The 16291-nt window shown below is 31.9% G+C and overlaps 1 protein-coding gene across 1 annotated transcript; it reads right to left on the bottom strand.

The window, feature by feature from the left end:
* Positions 1-4186: 4186 nt before the first annotated feature.
* LOC148588121 (uncharacterized) lies at positions 4187-4603 on the bottom strand. Its single transcript, XM_088514181.1, has one exon. It carries the CDS (start codon positions 4601-4603, stop codon positions 4187-4189), a length of 417 nt encoding a protein of 138 aa, XP_088370307.1.
* Between the last annotated feature and the right edge of the window lie 11688 nt (positions 4604-16291).

Raw genomic sequence — 16291 nt, 5'->3', positions numbered from 1 at the left:
ATCTTCTATGAAATGTCCAAAAAAAAGTTGATCTACCTTTTCTTCTTTTTTCCATTGACCCTATGAAAGAACAATTAATTGGGGCCTTTTAGGTGTTGGTTGGCACCCGTCAAGTTACGTGGTAAACTTAGGTGGTAGCTTAAAAATAATTAACTCATTTGATTCCAAGGCAAGATGCTTTGAGAGTTGAGTTGGTATCAAAGAGTCTATGAAATGGGTAAGTTTAAATTATGTAACGTCATAAAGAAAAGTGGTAGCCACTCATTTCAAAAATATTCGTTAATTTGAAATTTTCCTAAAATCATTTATAAAATCACAGTTCTACTTCGTAAATAAGTAATGTGAAAATTAACACTCATGAGTGTTTTTTTATAAACTATTCACTTGATCTCTACATGGGCTACTCATTTTCCCAATATGTGAGTATTACAAACTCTCCTCCTTAAACCCTTGGCATCCTCATCAGGGGCATGTCATGCGATGTTAATGGTACCACATGACATTTTTAGGTAGCTTTGATGTTATTTGTAACGATCCAAGAAAAATACATTAGCTTATTACCTTAAAAAACTAGTCAATTTGAAGCTTCTTTAAAATCACTTACAAAACTTAGTTTCACCTAGTAAGTAAGCAACATAGAACTTAGCACCCATAAGTGTCTTTATAAACTATTCATTCTCTATGTCGGCTACTACTAATCTTCTCAATATGGGATCAAGGTATTACAAACTCTTCCTCTTAAATTATTGACTTCCTCACAAGGGTCACGTCATACGGTGATGACAATAGTACATGGCATTATGATGTAGCTTTGATGCCGTTTATAACAACTCAAGAACCACATCTGTACTATCAAGCCAAAAAAACATATGTGCTGTTACCCCAAAAGAAATAATCAATTTGGAGGCTTCTTAAAATAACTTATAAAATTCAGTTTCACTTAATAAGTAATGTGGAACTTAACATGCGCGAACATTATTATAAACCACCAACTTTCTATGCAGATTACTCATATTCTCAACACAGGATCGGTTATCCTCTCCAATAAATAAACAAATAGAAAAGAGCCTGCCCTTTTCTCTCTTCTAAGATTCCCATTCCTATGGCTATAGAAGCTCTCTCTTGTCTTCCTCTTATCATTTCAAACTTTTCATACTCAAATTGCAGTCATAGAAGCAAGTCGGCCGAAGTATCTAACCACTTCATTGAGGCTGATGACATTTTACCAACCTTTGGCCCACTTGTGGTAGGGGTAACAGCTCAACAATCCAATTCCAAATTCAAAAGATTTATTATTATTATTATTATTATTATTATTATGAATCTTATAAGAAGATTTAGAACAACAATCCCACTTTTTCTATATTAGAAATAATTTACGTCTTTGTTTTTACAGAGATTATTATTGATAAAAGGTGAGCTACCTAGCTATAGGAACATTATGTAACTAGCATGTGACTTTTCGTAACCTTTGAAGACCAAGATTAGCATGATATTGATAGGAATGTAGGATTGATTCTACTGTCAATGTCCAGATTTAATATCCTACTTTCTTCATTTTTGAAAAAGAGGAATCTTGCTTTTTTATTTAATAGTAAATTAAAGTGTTACAACCCTAGTAATTGACAAAATCAACAAGCAAAGGATCTCATCTTTCTCTTCTTTATGTAAACAATAACTTCATTAGAATTAGCTGCCTTAGGTCTAACTGATATTTTGGTGGGGTTGGGTCAGACTATAGCTCAATTGGCTTTGATGAAACGCCTGCAGTTTCTTACCGTCTAGGCCCTTTTGTCATTGGTTCATAAGTAAAGTAGTCACCGTTTGTCGCCTCCTCCTACCCTTTTTAATTAGAAAAAAATAATTTAAAATCATGTTTGCCTAAGATTAGACACAGTTTGCATCTTTAGTAAAAATATAATAAAAAATGCACAAAAGGTATGCTCTTGGTGCGCATTATATATTCTTTGATACTTTTTCTTGTTGAGATATTACCAAAATTTTGTATCCCCCATGACAACTAGATATCATGGAGTCAACCATCACTTAATTTATAATGAGCTGTTAATACAACCTGTTAATAACACTTAAAATAATCAGATTGATGGATTTGATTTGAGTAAATCACGATTAGAATAAGGCAGGATGCTAATGATAGAATGATTTAATGTGGGTGTAGCTGGAATTTGTAGGATAAATGATAAAATAAGTTGGGCGATGAGTGCCCATCAAATAGATATTGAATGGAATAATATCCAATTATTTTGCACTAAATGCCAGATTTATAATTGGTTTAATCACCTTAATCTTATAATTCTTATATCTTCTTCTTTTTTAATGTAAAATTTCAAACTTTCAAATAAATCATGATAAAGTATCTTGCAAAGTGTAGAGGTATGATAATTTGATTGAAGATGCAAAAATTATCTTGTATAGTCTTCAGACTAGAGCTGAAAAGATTATTACGGATAAAACCGCTGACCGTAACAGCCTAGGCGGTTAGTAAACTCCGCTAACCGCCTAAACGGTTAATTGGCGGTTAGCATTTAATAACCTTAATAATGGCTAACCGCTTTTTAAAATATATATTTTTTTATTATTATTATAAAAATAGTTAAAAAATTAAATAAAAAAATCAAACGACGTTGTTTTTATGGTAATACGATAATATCCTACTACATACATACGACATGGTTTATAGATTCTTATATATATATATATATATATATATATATATATAAACATAAAAATGACGTCATTTCCTTTATATAGGCGGTTCGCGGTTTTTTCAAACTGCTTTCAAAAGTGGTTAACGGTTAGTACGATTAACGGACGGTTAATAACTACCCATCTTTTCACCCCTTCTCCAAACAGAGCACATAAGAAGGAAAGCAAATATGGCAGCATATGCTTTCGCAAAGGTGCACTACAAAAGGAAGGTCTTTTCTTGGCATTAATTAACCAGGAAGTATGATTAAATGCCAGGAAGTATAATATCCTTATTTTTTGCATGATGTCTGATTATTTATAATCTCTGAATTTTAAGAATGAACGAATAAGATTTCACTTAAGAAAAAAAAAAAAAAATATCATGGATAAAAACAAATAATCTTTAATCTATATTTGATAGGGAGATAGTCTTCGTTAAACGATAAGCTACCATGTTTGTTTTCCTTTTGGTGCCTCAGTCACTATTGACAATCGGCCTGCGAGCACCATCTTCGCATCATCATTCAACTGTCCATACCGACTCCCAAAGCGTCTTTCCTTCCCTAGAGAAATTAATATTATATCTAAACAAGCGCATGATTTCCCACAAACAATATAAAATAAAGAAACTGTATCCCTTCCAGGTATCATTTATCATGAACATGTGCATAGGTTAGATCTGATAAAACCACCATTAAAATAGAAAACAGAGGCACGTTGTGGCATGTGTTAATGGGATTGCAAGCAAGCATGGGGGGAATAGTCTTTCACATTCTTTCATGCAGAGGGTGAAGGGACAAGAACTTATATAATGCCTTGACGTCCGTACTAATTTGATAGTACTACAAGACCCAAATTAATGACAACCTAATTTACCACAACCTCGTCTTAGAAATAATTATAATTTAGTTGTTGAATCACATGACTGATATGTTGTTTTATTGCATTTGATCATTTAGGTTAATTGATGTTGATTGTATTAGACTCATATTTGCTGTTTTTGAAATAAAATAATAAGTCAAACTCATATAGAGTCAACTCGTGGATGGTATAACTTTATTTTTATTATATATATATATATATATATATATATATATATATATAATGCAATCATCTTAAGTATTTCAAAGACAAAAGAGAATTGTCTTTATAATGTGATAAATATAACTTGAATTATTGTGATGGTGAGTTTTGGTGTGTGTGTGTGTGTTTGTGTATAGAATTGTCTTTATAATGTAATAAATATAACTTGAATTATTGTGATAGTGAGTCTTGATGTGTACACGTGTGTGTTTGCGTATATGTATATATAAGCATGTGTGTGGGGTGTAATGAATTTATATACATTCTATAAAACCTAAACATATAGTTAGATTGGATTGTTTAACATTCGAGTTAATTTATCTAACTCAAATGATAGATCCTATATATATATATTGAAAGGAATAGGGTGATTCTTATAAAAAGCAAACCAAAATCAAGCACATCGCTTTACAGAGATAATATCTGAAATACAAAGAGGAATTTCTTCAAAAGACCCTTCTTCCACGATGAGTGAAAGCGCCTCTTTCGCAAGGCGGTGGGCAGCTTCATTAAGGTGTCTTCTAATATGATTAACCTTCCATCTATGAAGACAATTTAGAACCCCTCGAGCTTCCTCAATAAGATGACCATACTGGCTCCAACTCCTCCCGTCTCTCTTTAGGGCTTGCACCACTTGGAGCGCATCACCTTCTAAGATCATCCTATAAAAACCCAGCTCTTGACATAGATGGGCTGCTATCACTGCCGCAACTGCTTCCGCAATATCTGGCTCAGTGATGTGGTTTCTAGGTGATGACAGAGTCACCAAAACCTCTCCCCTACCATCTCTGACCACCACCTTGATCCCCATTCCTTCTATTTTTGTCTACAGCTGCATCCTAATTTTTTGACAAAGCCATTCTTAGGGGCTTCCCATCTGAGATTATTTATGATCACCTTAGTGACAAAGCCATTTTCTAAAATTTGCATGATTAGTATGAGTTTATCAAAAAATAAAAAAATAAAAAAACTCACAATATATATTAACTTTATATAAGGAATAAATAAGTTAATTAAGTAGTTTGTGAACAAGTTTGAGTTCGTTTGAAAAATAATGAACCAAGTTTGAACATATTATCTAATTTGGTGATAAACTCGAATTTAAAACAAAATTAAACGAATTGAGCTTGAATATTCAATACCTAACTTGACTTGGCTTGATTATAGTCCTATTGGTAGCAACCTTATGTCTTGATTTTGAACCCTAATTTTTTTAATTTATCTTCATTTTTTAATTAAAAATATTTTAAGTATTATATAGTCTCATACGTGAAAAAATATATATTAATGAAATAATTAAGTTCTTTATTTGCTATTGGCTTGCTTTTTGAGAGGTTTGGGGTTCACTACATTTTGATTTGATTTAGGACCACTTATTATAAAAATATATATGAATTCCAGTGTCATTTCTAATGAATGAAATTAAAGACACGTCAACAAGAAATTGAGTGGATGAGAAGCCCTAGGATTTGTTGGGGATTATTATATACTATTCCTAAAGCAATATCTTGATTTTTCCCTTTTCTTATAGTTTTTGACATCGATGACTATTCCACCTCACCTCTAAATAGATGTGTCATCCATATATAGATGGATGATTTACTTACTTGAAACTCTAATCATAGATTTAAAAGTTTTTTTTTTTTCTTAAAAAATAAAAAAATAAAAAAAAAGCAGGTTGGAGAGTTTAATTGTAGCTATCTAGTTTAGCTATCTAGTTGGGTGTAACCTGCGTATAATAAGGGCTTAGATGGTGAAAATTATAGGTGCTTTATCAAATCTGACTGAGTCATAATTGGATGTAACTATAGTAGCACTTGCGTACAAGAAGGGCATAGGTAGTGAAAATTACAGGCTCTATCGAGTCTAATTGAGTCATAGCTTGATCCAGCTCTATCAGGGCATTAATAGGACTCAAGACCGTTAATACTAATATGATAGAAGATTCTCATTTAGAGAGTCGAACTCTCACCCTAATACATGCCCAATCACTTTGAGGATTTCCTTCGGACCAGTAAACCATCACAATTGATGATTAGTTAACTAGCATATGATTATCATATAATTGGATTGATGTGACATTAAGAATCAAATTTTTATTTTTATTTTTTTAAGTGTCAATCAAATAACTTATTTTTACCGTCATACTATCAAATTGCATAATAATTGATGTGTGGATGTTTATAGTAATCATGGTAGCAGCATACTAGTCATCTTTTTGTTATATTTGTGCACTATAGACCTAGTGTTTAAGGTTAAAGCACCTTAATTTTTTGAGTTTTTTATTTTTTTTATTTTTTATTTTTTATTCTCTATGTTTTGTCATATATAAACACACATTCTCATATTGATTTTGTTTATTTGGTATTTACTCGTATCGACTTATGACGGAAGCAAATTCTTTCTGCATTAGTGTTGCCTATTATTTTCTTTTAATAAAATCATGACATGAATGTTAGAGCATTTACAATAGGCTCTTGATATTTAACTTTTCTCTAAAAATTTAACAAAACTCTTAAAATGACCCATTTAAGTTATTTAACAAACTCACTATGTTATTTTAAATTTAACTCTCGTCGAATTTACTCACTAAAAAGCAAAAGTTATATAATTTTTTATTCTTATTTGTTACTCTCATCTCTTTTATTGGTATAAAAATAATAAAAAATAATATTAAATTAAAATAAAAAATATATATATATATATATATAAAGTTTGATGTTTGATTCATTTTAAAAGTGGCTCTTTATATTTAATAAAATAAATTTTTTTCCTTAAATTTAACTTTTATTTGAAGATGAATGCTCTTAATTAATCCATAGATTATCAATATCATTTAAACAGAATTAAGATCTTCTTAAGTTTATTTGAATTAGAGAATATCCCATTAATTATAGTGGATGAGATATTTTTATCATCTCAAAAAGTAAAACAATAAAAGTACCTTTAAAATGTAACTAACTGAATAATTTTCAATTCATTTGAGCCGGATTGAATCATGTTGTAAATGCATCTCCAAGTGCTGCATTTCATTTTTCACATGGGTTAATTTGGCTTCTTTCAAGATCAATAATTGCTTTTATGTCTATTTTGTTTTTACAGCCATATAGAGTGGAAAATAGAGGGCAATCTGTGATCATAAGTAGGATCTAGCTAGGGTAGGTACATAGATCTTTTCTTATCATACTGTCAATTTGTCATGCTTGGGGAACCTAAAAGACAAGCTTGAAAGGTGCTTTTGAGCTCCTTTATAAAATGTAAAGATAAATAACATCCCCATACCAAATGGAAGAAACCCATCACGGGCAGAAATACTGCCACTTTCAGCCCCCACGTACCCTCACAAAACTTGAGGCTTTAAGATTTTGTCGGTTTGAAATTATGATCGGCAATTTTTAACGGGATAAGTGAATTCAATATAAAATTAATAGGTTAAAATGAAGGAGTTTGGTTGTTTAGTTAAATTGGTTGGGTTATGGTTGATTTATATAGTTTTATACACATGTCTCGACACAAACCGAACCAGATACACGACATAATGGCTAACAATTTTTGATATAACCGACAAACTCGACACAAACTCAGTTCATAATTAGAGAGTTAGAGTTAAGAGGTTTAACTTAGTTAATTAAATAGGTCATGTTATGGTTGACGTATATTGTGGCGTATCACACCGCCTAAGAATGAAGATGAGGATATGCTTATGTATATTCGCACCCTTATTGACACAATGCGTTTTAAAGCCGTAATGTGCATGAATCTATCACAATTTTGCAGTTAAGCGTGCTTATACGACAGTAGTATGAAGATTGATGACCTCTTGAGAAGTCTTGTTCCGGGAAGTCAAAAGTGAACAATATTGTGTCATTAGGATGGTGCGTTACATATATAGTTACACTCATACTTTGATACGACTCAAAATTAACACACGAACACCAATTGTCACCCTTAGGCATCGGCGAAACTAGACACATTTAATGTGGGGGAATAACTATTAAAAACACCCGCCCCCCCTCCCCCCCTCTTTTTTTTTAGGAAAAAAGCAATTAAGTTTTAAATATATCTTATAAAAATATAAATTTTAAAATTTTTCAGACTCCCAAATTCACACCTAGGTCCGCGGATGATGATAGGCTTGTAAAATGGTCCCTTCTTCCCTTTAGTTGAAACTAATGAGGCTTGTTACAAAAAAAAAAAAAAAAGAGAAACTAATGAGGCTATGCAATACCTTGTATATTGGCATCAGGCATCATGATTGTCTTACAATATTTGCTAAAGTGGCACCAACTTCGTATTGTTCAAGCCTATAATGAATTTGGTGGTGAGTGATGTTTCATTGCATGATGACTAGGAAAAAAAAAAAAATCCTAAATATCATTAATAATAATAATAAAAAATCCTAAATATATATATTTTTAACAAATTTAGAAGCTAAAATTTCAACAAACATGAAAAATTTAATACAACATTCAACGAACAAGGACCATTTTGACTATATATATACACTACTTTTTATTATGATTGACTAACAATGACTTTTGATGGAAAATAAGATTTTTCGGGTGACATCTATTAAAAATGGAACGATATGCGCTTAATTTTTTTTGGGATAAGTGGTGATTTAACATGGTATTCGAGTAGCGAAGTTTATCTACATTTTTAATTAAATATTTTATGTGTTAGGCTTCAATAATTGAGAAAAAAATATCAACTTATACTTGAAGAAAAGTGTGAAAATATTAATTAAATGATTAAATTTAGTCATTCCTATCAACTTAAATTTTTAAATAAGACTTGATTTTTTTTATAGAAAATAAATTCTCAAGTATTATATGAATAGGTGATGCTACTAAGTACTAACATAACATATAAGGTGAAGATGCATAAACGCAAAAAAAAAAATTCGAGGTGGATTGGAGAAATTTTCTCTAATTCAGTCTATATATTGTCATGTGTTCTTAAGCATGTGATTTTCCCATGCAAATGAAAAATTCATCTGATTTTCATATGCTAAGAAACACATCTAGGCTGGGTCAAATACTATACTAAACGTTCGATCTATTGAAACATCCAAAAAGAAAAAGAATGGTGCATAGGGATAGGATTGAGATCTCCAGCAATCCTATCCCGGTTACTTGCTCAATAAATGAATTTTGTATGAACTCTCTTAATTATACCGTCTAATTTAATCACAATCTAGAGAAAATTACTGAAAATCCTTATCCCGAGTAAAGACAACTAGAAGCATGGTCCTAAAAGTGAGTACCAAGAGTGGTCCTTCCTATCTCTTCCAACACACACACAACTATACATTATACACACAAAGGTCCAAGCCTCCAAGCTGAGGTCTTGATGGGCAATAAAAGCACCCCACCCTTTTCTTTTTGAGTAGAAAAGTGAGACATTATTGGGGGAAATGCATGAGTAATGAAAGCCTTTGAAAGAAGGGATACGTGTTAGAAAACGTGGGTTCAAGTAATAATCATATCATTAGAAGGCTCAAAACCCTAGCAAAGAAATATATATTTAGTGCTGATTCCTGAATTATGGAAAGCTTTTGGTAGGCACCAAGTGGTCCTTCCACATTATCTTCTCCCATCATCATCTAATTAATCAAAGATTGAGACCCCAAAAGACCAAAAATTCAAGGGCCTCTTTTCATTACATGTGGGTCCAAGATGTCCAAGATGTTGTGCCAACAAGATATATATTTACAACTAAATGTTAGCTTGGATTTCATTGAGATTATTAATCTAATATTGTTGGAATATGTTTCCTTATTAGATTATTCTCCACACACACACACACACACACACACACACACACACACACATATATATATATATATATATATATATATATATATATTTTATTTGCCACTTTTTTTTTTTTAATAGGTAGTGTTATTTAGTAAATTGTTATATATACGACTGTTATATAATTAGGATGATGTGGTAGTGAAAATTAACCATTGATTTATTTTTTACAAGTGCGTATCTACATGCTGATTTTCACTGCTACATCATCAAGTTATATGAAAGTCGTATAACAATATATATTGATCATTTTTATTGTAAAGATGAATTAAGTAATAATCGCAAAATGTAGCCTTTAGGGCAATTATCTACCGGCGGACCTACGTAAGTGTTTAATACCGAATCACCCAAATTTTTTTTTTTTTTTACACATTTTCTCTCTTTCTCCCGCTCCTCTTTAATTTTCCATTTCATTATGAAATTCTCCAAACATTACGATAACAATATCATCATTTATCACAATTTTTTTTTTTTTTTTTTTTTTGAGGGTGTGACAGATAGAATACTTTTGTTTGAAGTTGAAGGTGAAGGTGAATCTTCCAAAATTTAGACGAAGTTGTAGTTGTTAGAATTGTCTTGGGAAAGCTCGAGGAATTCAACATTTGTCCGACATTGTTCTCTAAAATGGTGGGTAGTGGGACACACAAGGCATTTCCTTCAAACATACTCAACTCCATCTCCAACCCATTTTACGACAAAATGATGCAAAATATGCAACATCTTCCCCACCTTTCAAACCCTACTGCTCTTTGCTTAAATAATATTATATTTAACTCAACAAAGACTTCTTCTAAAATTCAATATCGCTAACCTTTTATATATATATATATACACAAAACCATACTTTAATTTCTCTATATAGGGTTATGAGTGTGAGAATATTAATTAAATGGGTATATTTATTATTTTTTTTATTAACTTCATTTTTTTGAGTAAGTGGTAGTATTATGACTCACAAAACGACTAACTACATTTGCGCGCTATCCTAGTAAGTATTAAGTAGCGGGTATGAGACTTAAGGGTGTGTTTGTAATTACGATTTCATACACAAAAGTGTGATTGTAAATCAAATCGTAGAAAATTGATCGTTTAAGACTGCTTTTTAAAAAAATTGCAATTTGAAAAAGCAAAAAATCTATGTTTTCAAAAAGCTGACAATAATTTTTTTTAAAAAAAATGCACAGTTTTAAAAGGCCAAACTGTGATTTAACAAACCCTTAGCTACATTTTTAAATTACACATTTTTAAAAATTGCAAATTCAAACCAACCATTAGCATTCATGAGTGAATATCTTTATATGGATTACTCATCACTTCCCGTGTCCCTAATTGACAAAGTTAAGCATTGGTGTCTTGTCTTTTTCTCTTTTCTGGAGGGGGGTGAGGAAGTTTCCTTAGGATGATTTGTGGCTCCAAAATCTGATAATGACTTGCCTCTTTCTATTTATTTATTTATTAAATGTGATGCTTGAAAAAAGAATCCATCGAAAATGGAAAATATATAAGACATGTATCACAGCAATAGGTTCAATGAAGGCAGATCGGTTACACCTACCCTTCTGTCCTCTATATTCGTACGTATGACCAGAGAATTTCCACCGTTTACTCCGGAATGCAACTTTTATTAAATTATCATTTATTTTAAAAATTGAAATTGATAAAAAAAAATTAAATTTAATCATTTAATTAATACTTTAATACATTTTTTAAGTTTTTTTTTTTTTTTTTTTTTTGTTAAATGATGAAAAACTCAAGTTAGCGTCATTTCGTGTATCCATCTCTGAAGGGTAAACTTCAAACTTGTGCAAAGCATTTTCCTACCTGCGCAAATCATTTTCCCACACGAATCGAGTAAGACTCAATTTTGCCGTAGGCGTGAACCCAAAAAATTATTTGCACATAAAGGGTTTCTATTAATTGTTGGTGATATTTTTCTGCAAGTTGGGGATATTTTTCTATTTATTGTTGTTTTCTGTTAAAAACATAATAACAAGACATTCTCTAATGAGACAATACTCTAGTTTGATAGAAGACCATTGAATAAGAGCTTAGTGGTGCTCTTTTCATCCCATGATTTGAAGGGATCAAAGATTCTTCTCTATATGCCTTGAAAAAGAAAAAGAAAAAGATTAAAGGCCTTTTTATATGAAAGATAACCAAAGTGAACATTAAATAGTCTTTTAATCATTCAAGAATAAATAAAATATGAATTGTTTTATTCCATTAAAATTTGAAATGTATCCATTTTATGACTATATAATAGTCTATATTATCATTGTATGCAAAATAGATGAGATTCAAGTATTCAACTAAACTTGATAGGTGATGTCGTGTAAGAGATTATCCCACAAAAATAATTGTTTTTGTGTTTTTTTTATTTTTTTTTTTATTTTTTTAACAAACATTGCATTAAGAACAAAGTGACGGTACAACCCCTCAAGAGGAAGAGGAAATAAAAGGTGGATCTTTGCCACTACAAATAGGGGTGGATAGAGGTGGAGAAAATAGGTGGGAATGCAGCTCGAGTGAACTCTTGTCACTGTCCAATATGCCACATAGTGGGCATAGAAGTTAGCACTTCTATTAATTTTTCTAGCCTCTCAAGAGGGAGGCTGGAATAATGGACAAAGAATCTGCTATGACTCTTTCAATGTGCCAATCTTGCGTGATGGATGGAATTTGTAATGATGTGATGACAGTAAGGGAGTCACCTTCAATGGTGAAGTTTTTGAGCTGCAAAGACACTGCTAGAGAGGCAGCTAGAAGGGCTGCTAGAACTTCACCGAAGTTGGGATCACATGGAAGACTGATATGAGAATGAGCTTTGAAAAACATGGCCAAATCATATATTTAGTTTGTTCTGGCCTTGTCGGATTGTCTCCAAACTCCACCTTTCAATGTTGTAATTAGTTTAGCTAATATTTGGGGCAATTAAATATCGTTAGAAGAGTGAAAAAGGGGTTAACTTCAAGGAAGAAAGAAACTCCTTGAGACAATTCATTGGATAACATATGATGATCAGTTCAAAGTAGCTACCAAACTTATTCTACTTTTGACCTCTGAACCCTTGTTGATGACCTTAGCAATTGGACAAGCTGCCTGATCTAACTTCTGAAATTTAGGGCAAAGTTTCCTTTTAAACCGGATTGCAAGAAATTTTTCCAACTCAATCAATTAAAAGTCACCCATCACACGGCTCTTGAACCCAATTTGTGGCGGATCTTGGGAGACAAAGTCGAAGCGTTTGATCCTTTGCCCATTTGGTATGCATTTTTAAACTGAGTATGTAATTTGTATTTTAAGCACATTTTAATTTAACAGACTAAATATTGAGAGATAAGTGGTCAGAGAGAGTTTTTTTATCAAGAGTACATTAATATATATATATAGACATCACACTAACCCAAAAGCTTAAGTTAATGGGCTTGGGTTCACTTAGGTATCTTTACTTTTTTTTTTTTTTTTTTTTTTTTTTTTTTTTAAATGTGGTATTCAATACTCACAAGTGTACTCACAACAATCTCTCTCTCACTTGTAAGTTTCTTCCACATTGGCTCAACTCCCCCTCGTTTGTGAGTCCTTTTATATTTTCAAGAATGTCACGAGTACAAGAGTTAAAACAGCATGCCATAGAACACAACTCCAAACCAGACGCATCCAGACACTCGTCCCAGGAAACTAAACTTGGCTCTGATACCAGTTGTTGGGGAGATAAACAGTTTGTAAGTTTTTACGAAGACTACAATAATATACATATTTAAACACCACTTTAACCCAAAAGTCTAAGCTAATTAGCTTGACTCCACTTATATATATTAACTACTATTTTTCTTTATATTTTTTCAACTTCAACGCCCACAATTATACATAGACACTAAATCCTCACAATTTGGGGGAAACTTTGTAGTTAAAATTTTGGCATATAAGCAATAATGTAAAGAAGCTATTGCTAACTAATGAAGTAAATTTCTTGGAATGCCAAGCAATCCCAATAATAAATTAAACAGAATACCTTGTTGTCTCATCCACCTACTGCAATTGCAACAAACTGTAAATAATTATTTCATTGATTTCAGTAACTTCTGAAGCCAAACTGTTATACTATTGTAACTGCACAATTTATATATTCTAAAAAGTCCATTGCTTGATTGCTTTCTGGTCAACAAAGTAACCATAAGCTCATTTTTACATGAAGAGTAAACAAATGAGGAATCCCCAGGGGGACATAAGATAAAATAATCATCATCATTTCCCACAAAGTGTTTCCTAATAGTATTTGATGCACTTGGAAAACATAGCTCCAGATTAGAATTTCTATTCAAACATGACTTCAAAATGATTCTCCTTCTCCATCTATATACATAGGCACCGTTTCAACAAAAAATTGCCACAATCTTCCTAGATTGTGCCATATTAATCATTTATACTTGTAACATCTTTTTAATATACTCACACGTATATATTCAATAATGTCTCATTTTTATGGGCTATCTCCAAAATCACTTTGTGTGTTATATAGGCTTTCTCGTGATATACACCTTTACCCCTATTTCAGGAACCACTTGTCAGTGTCATACACATCGTCCTCGCTCTAACAGCAAAAGGGTCCATTATCATCTATCATATTGCAGCACTATCGGCTTTAATATCATTTGTTAATGAGATTAATATCTTATATATGAAGTTTTTTTAGTGAGATTATAACATAGCATGTTGAGACACCACCAAGGGCAGAACCATGATCCCCAAGGCCCAAGGTAGTCCCCCCAAAAAAAAAAAAAAAAATTTATAAAATTCCTATAAAATTTAATTTTTGACCCCCCAATTTTTCTTTTTTCTTTTTTTAGAATTTTGCCCCCTTAAACACAAATATCTACTTCCGCCCCTAGAGACCACTCAATTAAAAATCTTTAAAAAATGCTATATAGCACACTTTTAACTTTGTTGATGTGTTACTGCTAATTAACCTTTGTTTCAAATATATGTATCGAATGGCTTGTTGGTAGTACCACATCAACAAACTGAAATAAAAATGTGGTATATAACATTATTCAAAATCTTACACCTATATGTTTTCTGTTCCCTTTCTTGGTTAGTGTTTTTGCTCAAACCACCGACATTACTAAAAGTGTGGTGGATCTCACTAGACGACACGTGGACCTTGGGCATCACTCCATCACCGATCTACTCCACTGTTGCAGCTATTGTAGGGCTTTTTGTTATATTTGTATGATTGTTTATTTCCTTTTATAAGTTACTGTTTTGTGTATTGTCATTTTGTTTGTGTTGTATTTTTGCTTCTAATGTGATGTATGAGATTTTGTGGGTTATTATCTCCTTGTGTAACTGTGGTTTCATCTTGTTGTGAAGACTTGTGAACAGGGACGAAGCCGGTTCTGAAAATGGGATGGGGCCCATGGCTAAAAAATTTAGCTGGTAGGGCCCATTAACAAAAGAAAAAGAAAAAAAAAACCATAAAGTTCTTTTTTTACCTTAATTTTGTTTTTTTTTTTGGTCATTTGGGGGGGGGGGGTGGGGTTGGCCACTGCTAGTCCCCCCTTCCTCCGTCACTGCTTGTGAAAGCGGAGCACTGTTACTCTCTTCATCTATTCCTGATAGGGATTCAATGTCTCTTCTTCAACAACTTCTGGATTGTTGTGTTCAAGTGGGGGTTCCAAAAGAGTTGAGAGACCTTTCGAGGTTCGTGTCTCATTCAGTGCCATTTTTGCTTAAGTTACCGCCTTCTACGGCCCATTATTTTGGCTGTATCCAAGATACAGAGTACCGTGTCATTTTCTATTAAATTTTTTTTTTTTTTTTTGTCGTATTTCCGGTTTATGTATGTTGTTGGAAAGTCCACCTTGTTTTCGGTTTTTAAAAAATTATAGTATATTAACCGTTCAACTCGTGACATATTTCCGATATAAAACTTAAACATTTTATACTCACACGTATATCCCACATGATCTACATTCCTCTCCCTTTTACATTTGTTATATGTGTCATGGCCTTAGATTCCCGTTTCACAAACTGAGAGGCCTAACTTCACTGATATTTTCTTTGAATTTCTTAAAACCTACAATTGTTTTTTTGTTACATAGAAGAAATAGATGTAGTTTAGAAACATTTGACGATCTATGCATATAATAATAATATTTATGTACGATAATAAAGAGATTAATAAGATAATCACAACACAGCTATGCCTTTTCCAACATCTGTTGCATTACAGTAATATATCCACTTTGGTTAATACAAAATTTCTAGACCATATCTCATTTTAATAAGCTCCTAAAGGCTAAAGCTAACATGACCATCTATCTTAAACTTTAAATATAAAAGAAAATTAAAAAATAAAAAAAAAAAGAAAGAAAGAAAAAAAAAAAAGAAAAAGGTATATCTACGAAAAGCTTTGCTTCATTGTGTCTACACCATGTCTCCTTTAACATAGAATAATAGTAGGAAGAAAAAAGTGGGTAAGCTTGTTAAGCTGTGATCTGATTTCTATCTTTTCTTTTCTTTTCTCAAAACAAAAATATTAAAGGAAAAATCTAGAAAAATCCTCCCAAGACTTCCACGCGTTTGGAAATTACCACTTTTTCAAAGTTCAAAAACTCTCAATTAAAGGTATTAAACTTTTAATTTTTTTTTTTAATTACTACCATTCCGTTAAATATTGTCAA

Source organism: Corylus avellana, chromosome 1, assembly GCF_965113065.1.
Source record: "Corylus avellana chromosome 1, dhCorAvel1.hap1.2, whole genome shotgun sequence".
Lineage (NCBI taxonomy): Eukaryota > Viridiplantae > Streptophyta > Magnoliopsida > Fagales > Betulaceae > Corylus > Corylus avellana.
The sequence above is the reverse complement of the archived record's forward strand: the minus strand, read 5'-3'. Positions and strand labels throughout refer to the sequence as shown.